General features: G+C 36.4%; 1 protein-coding gene across 1 annotated transcript; it reads right to left on the bottom strand.

The window, feature by feature from the left end:
• Window positions 1-9731: 9731 nt before the first annotated feature.
• LOC128864342 (uncharacterized) lies at window positions 9732-10753 on the bottom strand. The gene is made up of 2 exons (XM_054103956.1): window positions 10124-10753; window positions 9732-10060 (listed from the first exon to the last, which is right to left on the bottom strand). Exons 1-2 carry the CDS (start codon window positions 10539-10541, stop codon window positions 9795-9797), a joined length of 684 nt encoding a protein of 227 aa, XP_053959931.1. The 5' UTR covers window positions 10542-10753; the 3' UTR covers window positions 9732-9794.
• Window positions 10754-11976: the final 1223 nt, after the last annotated feature.

The raw sequence follows: 11976 nt of genomic DNA, 5'->3' as shown, positions 1-11976 counted from the left end.
CTAAACCGTAGGTAGAGGTATATATTGTACTTTAAGGTTCTTTGCATTACACTACAGAGAATTTTGGAAACTCTGCCCTCCGTAGTACAACTACATAGTCCGCGTAGGCCACAACTGGAATTCTCCTCTCCTCTAGGTGTAACAACAACTTGTTCATCGCTAGACTCCATACAAGAGGGGAAAGTACATCACCTTGCAGAGTACTTCTCCTGACAGATCTGCGCATCACCGAATCTCCTAACGTTAAATTCACGAGCCTGCTCGCTGAAATTCATAAGGGTTCCGGATATCCGCAGTTCTGAGCTCCTCCGTGTCTGTTATGAGCTCCTCCGAAGTATAAGAAGGATGCCAATTTATAATCTTTCATTCCGAGGGAACTTTCAATTGATGTGAGTTGTCAGCGCTAAAAAGTTTATAATTGACACTTAGGTCCCTTTATTGTTTAATTGGCCGAGCTCTTCCTTCTATTTGTGGTGTGCGTTTTGATAATTTCCATAAAATGGAGGGTCCTAAAGATCTTACGACCGAAAATTTGATATTTCATGGCCGCAGAATCGAACCTGGATGCTTCCAAACTGTAGTTACGCACCAACCCATTTGACTACAGAGGCATCGGTTCTTTGGTATCTAATTATAAACAGAACCGGTCTGTGGTAACGTTAGAATACTGAAATTCATCGTTCCAAAAAATGATTCCGAAAAATCGGTTTATCGATAAAGACATATTCTTGCAACACTAACAGTGCCTTCAGCACAAACAATCAAACATTCATATTGAGCTGTAAATCGACAACAAGCATCAATTAGATGCAATGAAATTCAGATGGTTGACCAAAAGCAGTTACCACAGTGGAAAATCGCTAGAAGCGGCTGCAAACAACTGAAAACCAACAGTAACAGTCAAAGTAAGTGCAAAAGTCCAACCAGAGAGGGAGAGAGAGTGAGAAAGAGAGAGAGAGAGCCACGAGCTGCGTATGAAAAAACGCAACGAAGTTATCGGTCAATGCGGCAACCTCAGACAGTCAGATTGGGCGGCAAGAGAAGGGTCGCTGCCTTTGAGACGCACAATGACATTGAGTTCGGAGTCAGCACTGAAGTTGTATTGTGACTAAAACTGAATGCAAATGCTCATAGATAACTGTATTAACGTGCACGAGTATAGACCAGCATAGGCATATAAACAGAAAAAAATCCAAAAAAAATCCAAAAAAAGGAGTGGGTGGGTAGTAGCTTTACAAACCAACTTCATTTCATTTCAATGGCAGAAAACCAGAAAAGAGGAAAATGGAGCATTATAGCCTTGCCAATGAATGCAATGAAAAGCATACCAGTCTCCACATCATTAACGCATTCATGCAAACAAATGCTTGTGTGTGTATGTGCTCATGCATATGGAGAGATGTGTACACATGCACAGATGTATGTGAGTGGCTGCATTTAGAAGCAACGGAAGGCAAAGTGTTACTATGGCATAAGCGGCAATGGACAGTAATTAAAATTTAATTATTTTGCATTAAGCTCAGTGCGGGAGTATTTGGAGTATTTACTAGGGTGTACATATGTACATATGTATATGATGTATTAGGGGGGTTGATTCCAATGGGCTTTTGCAAACAATCTTCTAGGCACAAATACGTGTCAGCGAGATGTGTGTGAGGGAATGCATGCATAGAGGAAATGAGAGGTAACAACATTTACATACTTTCAGATAGTCAGGCGGTTTTGAAAGCCCTTCTATCAACTCTAATCAGCTCAAAAATGCTAAATGATAATGTTAGGGAACTTCACCACAATATTATTAAGTTGGGTTCCTGAGCATGAGGAATATTGGGGAAATGAAATGGCTGATCATCAAGCTAAAAAACGGCAAACATGCCTCTAATTATAATTGGTCCTGAGCTTTTCTGTGACCTTACAAACGGCCATATTAATGAATTTCTCAGAAAGCGGAAGAAGAAGAAATTCGCCGGAATTCTATCGGTCAGCGACAAGCGACAGTTCATAACGACATTTCTGATAAAGTACTTTCGCTCAGCAGAGTATACTTAAAACTTTTAACTGGTTACTTTACATGCCACTGTAGCCTGAGATATCAATTCAACAAAATGTATCTCACTGAGACCATCATCTATCGATTTTGTGAACATCTTGCACTAGGCAGAAAAAGGTTAAACCTGCATTAATATAAATTGTGGAACTATAAACCCTAAAATGTGCTAACATTTTTAAAAAGCCTTAAAATATAGGGTACCTCAGCAGCTTTGCACAATAGATCTCTTTTGGTTGCAGTGTGCAGTAGTCTGATAATAATAATAATAATTAGGGATATCTTGTTGGATGGAATTTTTTCTGATTACATTTGTTCCATACAAAGTTCAGCATTTTGAATAACGCTTTAAAAAATCTGCTTCTTCCTTGCTTTTATCCCATTTCACTTGGGGTCAGCTCTCCTAGAACGTAATCTCCATATTCTTCGATCTTGGCTCGTCTTGATGTTTAAGTTTGCATATTTCATATCACTTTTTATTTGCTTCGTCCATGTATGTTGTGGTCCACCTGGGTTCCTCGGTACCGCAGCGATGTTTATCACGTTTTTTGTAATATCTGATTGAGGCTTCCTCTTCCTTAGACTTCTCATACCACCGAAGACGATTTTCTTGTATTGTTTTTGTTCAATCGGCGCGATCTTAATACTTCCACGAATGAATCGACTAAACATTTTGTCGAGCATTGTGGCCGAGGTTGATCATCTCAACATTTTCATCTCTGCCGTTTGAAGTTTTTTTCGTGTGACTTTTAATAGGCCAGAATTCGGTTCCATATAACCAAGTGGGATGCACGGCGATTTTATATTTATTGCCATTTAAGTGAAGTGCAGTATTTTGTTACATAGCACCCCGGTTAGAGTTTTCCATATCAGCGATGCTGAGTTAACCCTATACTGCATGTCTTTCTTAACTTCTACAGCATTTGCAATAACGGCGCCTAAGCACTTCAACATGGATATCTCATTTAGTAGGGTGCCGTCCAACAAAATTGGTTTTAAGCTGGTTGTTTTTGAGCTGGTGGAAAACTCGCAGCACATAACCTCTGTCTTTTTCTTTCTTATTTTCAGCCAATGCGCCTCGAGGTTGTTTTGCCAATGATTGAGTGTGGTTTGTATATTACAATATTTGCATCTTCGCTCACTATCGCAATATACGTGGACGATACAGGATGGCCCACGGGGCGTCGTGATGAACGCTGGTGGTTATGTAGATTGAATAGAAGAGGGCTTAATGTGGAACCTTGGTGTGCCTCCAAGGCAAACCCATCGCTTTGGCCAGCTATTGTAGTAATATTTGGGTACTTTTTGTGCTCTAAGAGCCTGCCATATAAGCTTGCGAGGTACTCTATCGAAAGCTTTTTCTAGGTCAATAAAATTAAAATAGAGCTATTTCTTATTTTTTACTTTTCCATTAGTATTCTTGTTGTGTGGATAGCATCTGTTGTAGATTTGCCTGCCATGAAGCCACACTGGTTCTTAGTGATCTGTATCAGCTCACGTAGCCGATTTGCGCTCGCAAATCTTTAAAGTATGACTCATCAACTTAATTGCTCTGAAGTTACTACAGTCTCCCAGGTCACCATTGTTCTTATAGCAAGGGACGATGTATCTTTTGCGCCAACTGCTTGCGATTTTCCCGTTTAGTATGTCATTGAATAAGGATTTAAGAAAGCTGATGGCCGTTGGACCTAAACTTTTCCATACCTTACATCGAAATGCAACAGTTTTTTTGTGCTTAAGTATCACCCTTCGACGATTCCTGTAGGACAAATATGATTGATTTGAATTTGAGTACTGAATACGAATCGGTTTGCTTTTGAGTACTAAATCACATTTAAAAAATATTGTTTACTTTATCGCTTGGGAAATTTTTGAAAACCTTTAGAGCTTAACCACAATTTTCTCATGCTCTTTAGAAATTAAAGTCTGGTTTTTGGTTTAAAAAATAGGTCAATGTTCGAAATTGTCGCTTGCTCCTCGTACACTTTCAAGTTTTCTTCCCCTGCTCGCTCACATCGGTCGGCACTGCGTATACGCAATCAAAGGAAAGGATGCTGCATTTAAAGCTTTTCTCACCAAAGAAATACAGTTTTAAACATCTAAAATCATACCAGACCTTGCTGAAGTAGAACTATAATTCGAGCTTAACTAAATGTCATATTAAAATTAATGGGACCGTTCTTAATAACTCACACAGACAGGATGCATTTTTTTGATTTTCTTGAATTTTTAAAAGTTGAAACTGCGAACACCTCTAACTTTTATCTAAACATACACACAAAGACAAGCACACTCATGCATGTAGGTAAATATGTGTCACTGAATTGTGCAAATATGAGAAATTAGACAGGCTACAACGTCCAGAGTTTAGCCCTTGCTACATTGCGTGCACTGGTTCTCAGTCGAAAAAGTGATTGCCAACGAAAGTAGACTACCTTGTGTTTTAGTTGGTTAGCTGGTGGGTGGCGTAATGTGATATCCTTATGAGCGTTAAGCTTTTATAAGATCATCAATGGTACGTTCCAGTAACTCGTTTCTGTTTAGAAAAAAAAATTTAATTATAGTAAATCCACTACTAAAATGGATAATATCTTTCGAGTGATTAAAGACAAGTTGATGTAAAGCAGAAATAATATTTTAGGTAGTTACAGAGCATACATTTAAATGTATTACAAATATTGACTTAAGAAAGGTATTGAAAAAATGGTGACAGCACAGAAATTCTACCAAGTTATATTAAAAGGTGCCAATTTGAAATTGGGGACAAAAAAGTCGGAGTAAACTACCAGGTTGTTCAATAAGTTTTGCGGCTCAATAAGGAGCTACTATCCTATCATCTGATGAAAAACGCTTTCCTCGCAAGGTTTTGTTTATGTTTGTAAGCAGATGGAAGTCGCTAGGGGCCAATTGTGGTCTACGAAGTGGATGCTCCAACAGTTCGAACTTTAATTCAGCGATTTTAGCCATTGCAAAAATACTCTTGTGACGCGACGCATTGTCCTGAAGAAAAAGATTTTTTTCTATGACAAACTGATGTGTTAGTTAACAGTATGTAATTAGTTTTCGGGTATTAGCAGAGAATGTTACAGTAACAGAACTTTAGCAGTGGCTTCCCTGTACAGCAACCAACGCATAGAAATAGAACGAACAGAACCGACACAGATCTTAAAAAAACGGTGTGCGTTGATTAGTGTGAAGAAAGGCGAGTGCACGGTAAAGAAAAATAAATTAACAGCGCTTGAGTTGTCTACGACTGCAGGTATGGTATTAAGGGGTCCCGATGGTCTAGAGCTCGAAAATGTAGTGTATTTTCAGGATTTTTTTACAATAAAATAATGAAAAACGATTTTTAAATTTTTAAGGCTTTTATTTAACTTCTTTTACATACAAAACTAAAAACAAAAGAAATTTAATTTTAATAATTTTAAGTATCGCGTTGAAGTTGACCCTCCCGCTCAATTGTACGTGGACGGTGTTGCCCATTTTGGCTGTTCTATTTATCTGAAACACAAAAACCAGAAAAAAGTTATCAATCAGTACGACTGTAGCTATGTCCTGTACTAGCGTAAAAAAACAAAAAATTTGACAAATTGACACCGTTTTGAGTTTGACAATCAAAAAATCGATTTTTTTCAGTTTTTAATCAAAACAATAAGAAATATTTGAAATAATAATATGATTCTAGTACGGGCAATAGCCATTAAGTTTGCGAACAACATGTTAAAATTTCAGACGATTACAACGCCAGGCCGAAAAAAGTCGTTTCGAGATCAATGAGATTAAAGTTGAGGTACAGGCGCGCGCAGAGCGCTCTCTACCTGGTTAATTGACTGTAGAAGCTATAATATTGGGAATTTCTTCATGAAAATTTCACAGTATATTTTTAAGATACTCTTCTTTCGAAATATCGAAAAATCAAAAAATCGATTTTTTGAGGAAGTTGCTTGTTTTTATAGGAAGTTGAGTAAGCAGCATGAATAGGAATTAATTCCTGCGTTTTGATTCGGTTGCTACGAATACTTTATTTTCACATACAGTTATACCTATGTACTCATATAGCTATGATGCGCTGCAGGTGCAGTTTTTATGATTTCATGTAATGAAAATATGTGTTTGAGCACATTTTTATTTAGATGCAAATACTTTTTAACATAGAAATTATATCCTTTAATAAATCTAAAACTGTAAGAAGGTGAATCCGAACTTTTTTGTTTTTCAGATATGCAAATTTTGCTCTTTAATCGAAGAATTTTAATTAATTTAATTCTTAGTTAATTTTAATTTTTTAAAAAAAATTTTCGCTCGGTAAATTTGTTCTATAATTCTCTTTTATTTGGTTGATTGGTGGGTTGAAGTGGTAATTCATGCGGACCATTTTGTTCCCACATCGTCGTTACCACATTGTTTAATGGTTATTTGCAGCATAAATATCCAGTCTGTGGAGTTTACGAACTTTAGTAGGTTGTTGACATCTAAGCCAGACAGTTGCTCGAGACTCTCGAGCACCCGTTGGATACAAATGTTATTTGGTAATTTAAGTTTAAGTATTTGTGGGCAGTTCTATTAATTACTACTTTTTTCATATTGGCTTAAAAGCGTTTAAAACCTTCTAAAATATAAGACCCAAAATCTAGGTACTCAAGAAAATCCTTTCTATTCCAAGCTCCTTCCCTAGTATATTTGCCATGTTTATTATTTAAAAACTTCAAAGCAAAACAGCACTCTATACGTGCAACTACACTGGCCATATACAGCAGTGGTAAGACCTATCATGACATACAGCATTTTAGTTTGTAAAACGCTTAGAAAGTATTCAAACGTGTGCTAGGCTAGTCTCTGCATAAGCGTGGCACTGAAAACTACGCCCACGGCAGCGTTGAATGTCATGCTGCTCTTATTACCGATAGGCCTCAATCGCAGCTGACGGCGAAATCGGCACTTAGGTTGAGAGAATCTTTTAACTTAACCACTAACAGAAGAGGACACGCAAGAATACTAGATGAATACTCCTTCTTACATCAAACGACAGACTTTTGTAACTCTGTAGAGCTGAATGTAAACACATCCTTTACCACAACTTTCCCAACGAGAAAGGGGGTAATGGCCAATAGAAATGAAATCAGTATACATATATACTGATGGTTCCAAGCTAAGTGAACAAGTAGGCGGAGGCCTTCACTCTTGGGAAATGAGTGCAGAACATTTCATTTCAGCTACCGGATCGCTGTACTGTATTTCAAGCTAAGGTCAGGGAAGACCTGTTAGCCGTAAAGAAAAGTGTTCTCATCACAAGAGAAATAAATATATTGCGTTGGGGAAAAAATAATGTCGTATTTTGTCAATTGAGCGCGACATTTAAACATATCTTGCGTTGTACTTATTGCATCGGGACACACTAAACGGTGATTTGAAGACGACAATCTGTACTACAAGTTGCCTTCTAAATGGCAACAAGTTTGCGAACAAAACGGGGCATATTTGACTTGAATCGGATAATTCTAAGTAAATGAAATAAAGCGTCAAATTTCGATCACAAATACGACATTTCTTTTTCCCCAACCAATATATTCAGATAGCCAATCGGCCCTGAAAACACTACAATCACCGAAAATAACTCGAATACAGTAAAATAATGTATTGACGTTTCCACAGAACTATCACAGTACTTCACAATAAACCTGATCTAGGTGCCGGGTCACAGCGACATAGCAGGCAACTGCAAAGCAAATGAAGTAGTGAGATTGAGTACCACATTATCGATCCAACCAGACAAAACTAACATACCTATACCTTTAGTAACTTGTAAGATGCTTATAGACAAATACACTATCAGAGCTGCCAACGGGCTATGGACTCAGACCTGTGCAACAAGTAGAATGACGTGGCCAGAATGAAACATGGGCCGCACAAACCGACTGTTGAAACTAAACAGGGAAAGCATGAGAAATCTTCTCGGAGTCCTAACAGGGCATTGTCTGATTGGAACGCATGCCAGTAGATTGGGACTACTCTATAACGTCTATTGCAGAAGCTGTAACGACAATGAAGAAGAAGAGACTATAGAACACTTTCTATGCGCGTGCAAGGCTTTGCGTCCATTACGAGAAGCACATGGAGTATATCGCATCAGATATAACAGCAAGTTAGAGGAATTCCTGCAAGGTGAAAACGCTTTGTGGTTTGCCAAATCCCAGCGAATCCGTTGGCTAGGGCACGTTTGCAGAATGCAAGATGAAGGAATACCTCGCAAAGTTCTAGCTGCGCGAATGCTTCGTGAAAAGCGAAGTGGACGGCCGCGGACACGGTAGTTAGGCGACATTGACGACGATCTCAGAAGTATAGGAGTGACCAATTATCGTAGTCTGACTATGGACCGAGATACATGGAGAAGAATTGTGAAGGAAGCTAAGGCTCAAAACAATATAGTTACATGATCACCCTATATACGTATATACCTATTCCTATATTATACCTACTCTTAATTCTAACTTAATCTTACTCTTATATTTAATTACTTATGCTAACTCTAATGTAAACCAACAACTGCTTTACATACTTTCTCACACTCTACACCCACACGCTTACTCACGCACTCAACATACACACAACATGCATTCCTACATTCATTGCTAGTTTTACTTTCTCCCATTCTCATTAAATGTTAAATATTAGTAAGCTTTAAGCTAAGAAGAGTCTTTGTAAAAATTGGAGTTCAATAAAGTTCTTTGACACAAGAAGACGTTTGACATCTTTTCTATATGCTTTTGAAGTATTTCTAGACATTAGTGGTGCATTCAACAATGTGTCGAGAGAAGCCATTTTAAGGGGCTTAAACACAACAAATGCAAAACCCGCTGTTTATTCATGGATAAAGAACCTGTTAGGTTGTAGAGTAATAAGAGCGAAATGGAGCTAAACTCACTAAAGTAGCATGCAAGGGTGGTGTTCTATCGCCACTTCTCTGGGTAGTCGCAGCTAATGAGTTACTAAAGAATCTTGAAGGTACGGCATCGAAACTAGTAGCATATGCAGATGATGGCTATCATAGTAGTGACAGGCGAATAATTAACCACCGTGAGTGACATAATGAATAATACACTCGCAGCAGTGCACGAATGGGCAAAACCGGCAAGCCTGGGGATAAATGCTGATAAAACGAATATGATACTTTTTACTAGAAGGCACAAAACCCCCTATTGGCAAACCCCGAAGCTAAACGACGTGGAACAAAATCTTAGAAACCACACAAAGTACCTTAGAGTAATTTTGTTTTGTAAACTGTGATGGAAGTGCAATCTATTAGAGAGGAAAAAAAGCCAGTAACCATAGGTGGGCACTTTGCAGTAACAGTAAGAATGCAGTAAATATAATATTTTACTGATATTGCAATTTAATTTTCATTACCAGTAAACTTTTACTGATTACTGAAAAAAATTTGCATTACCAGTACACTTTTACTGATTACTGAAAAAAATTTGCATTACCAGTACACTTTTACTGATTACTGAAAAAAATTGCAGTAAAAATATTTTTTTACTGATTACTGAAAAAAATTGCAGTAAAAATATTTTTTTACTGATTACTGAAAAAAATTTGCAGTAAAAATATTTTTTTACTGATTACTGAAAAAATTGCAGTAAAAATATTTTTTTACTGATTACTGAAAAAAATTTGCAGTAAAAATATTTTTTTACTGATTACTGAAAAAATTGCAGTAAAATTACTGTTAATATAATTTTATTTGCTATTAGCTATTAGCCTTTCTTAACACAAGCATTTCAAAATTTGCATCGCTGAGTTTTTGCCTTCTAGACTGATTTACAATTCCAGCGAATGAAAACAACCGTTCTACAGGTGCAGATGACGGTAATGGGGTATTATATTTTAAAAATACGTTTTTAATAGCCTGATATTTATTTAGGCAACTTGTTGTTTCTTCTCGTTCGGCCAGGTATAATAGCGTTTCTTGCAGATAATTTTCCGAGTCAGTGGAACCACATTGTATGCTAATATCTATTTAAGTAAATATATGCATAAAACAAATATTTAATTGAAAACCAAGTGTAAACAGTTTACCATTACTTTCATCCCCGAAGTCAAAAAATGTTTTTTGAGGTGGTTGAGGTAGAATACGAGTTTTGGCACAGGCTACTTTTCCATACTTGACCACATAAGTGTTGAACATTTTTTTAACTTCCTCTTCTGTTTGCGTTTTAGCTGTTTCTAAAAGAGCTTTCACAAATCGCAACTTAATGTCAGGGACAGAAATAGCGGCAATAACAGCATCCCAAGCGTCAGGCTGAATCAGGAAGTACTTTTCAAATCTTTTAAGCAAAGCTTCATGCATTTTTTTGCTACTTTCGGTTAAATACTTCAAACTTTTAGGCTCCAAACGACGCATTTTTATACTTAAGGACACTATAGTGGGTATGAAATAACCAAAATACATGGTCTTTTCACCCTGAAGGAAATCGATTGCTTCTGTTTTATTCATTGATTGCGCACATGGAAAATATTACAAAAGACTTTATAGTCTAGCGAACCTGACTTGTTGATACCCTGCAAAATATTTGCAAATTATTCATTCTTCTTAATTTAAAGAGTACTTATTATTATATTGAAGTAAACTTGATTTGACAAACGAAAGAACGTAGGTTAATCGATTCTGACAAAGAATCTGATAATTTATGTAAAAATAATATATCTTTAACCTCTACTCTTTCTATGTTGTATAGATATGTGTAGGGTGCAATGAATATTTATTGGCCTATTTTTTTCAGTGTATCTTCATCCAATTCTTTTGTTTGGATTGTACGACAGTTACAGTTATGGGGTTATTATTTTGTTATTTAGGAAAATAAGAGAAACCAAAAAAAAAGAAAGAATTATTGAGTACATAAATGATTGAATCTCGTGATGAGAGTGTATTACATTTTGACTTCCCATAAACAGTAAATATTATACTGATAATGCAAATCAAATTATATTATCAGTAATTTTACTGCAATTTTTTCAGTAATCAGTAAAAAAATATTTGTACTGCAATTTTTTCAGTAATCAGTAAAAAAATATTTTTACTGCAAATTTTTTTCAGTAATCAGTAAAAAAATATTTTTACTGCAAATTTTTTTCAGTAATCAGTAAAAAAATATTTTTACTGCAATTTTTTCAGTAATCAGTAAAAAAATATTTTTACTGCAAATTTTTTTCAGTAATCAGTAAAAAAATATTTTTACTGCAATTTTTTTCAGTAATCAGTAAAAAAATATTTTTACTGCAATTTTTTTTCAGTAATCAGTAAAAAAATATTTTTACTGCAATTTTTTTCAGTAATCAGTAAAAGTGTACTGGTAATGCAAATTTTTTTCAGTAACCAGTAAAATTTTACTGCTTACTGCTATTTGTAATGCAGTAAATTTATAATGCAGTGTGCCCACCTATGCCAGTAACGCACTATATGCATGTAAAAGATGCTGAGAATTAAATGGGGTCTATCTCCTGCTATAATGTATTGGTGCTGCTCAGCTAGAATAAAGCCAATATTACTATACGTTGCTCTGGTGTGGTGGACTGCGCTGAGAAAACCGACATATAAAATAGAAAGTATTCATCGTCTTGATGCACCCTGCACAACAGGTGCATTGAGAACTACTCCAATGGCAGCGCTTGAAAAAATACTCAACTTGTCATCGATTGATATTGCGGCGGAATGTCTAGCAGCTAAATCCGCCGAAGACTCAGCGCGACAGGCAAATTTACCTGCAAAACATTCGGACATAGCTCAATGGGCATGAGTTACAGGGTCCAAACGGATTATATGACTACGAAATGTAATTGGGTGAAGAAATTCCGAACAACAATAGAAGCAGAGGGATGGAAAAGGGGAATGAAACCCAGCCCAAATACTCTTAATATATTTACTGATGGCT

The sequence above is a fragment of the Anastrepha ludens genome, chromosome 5, assembly GCF_028408465.1.
Source record: "Anastrepha ludens isolate Willacy chromosome 5, idAnaLude1.1, whole genome shotgun sequence".
Taxonomy (NCBI): Eukaryota; Metazoa; Arthropoda; class Insecta; order Diptera; family Tephritidae; genus Anastrepha; species Anastrepha ludens.
This window is presented reverse-complemented; position numbering and strand designations above follow the sequence as displayed.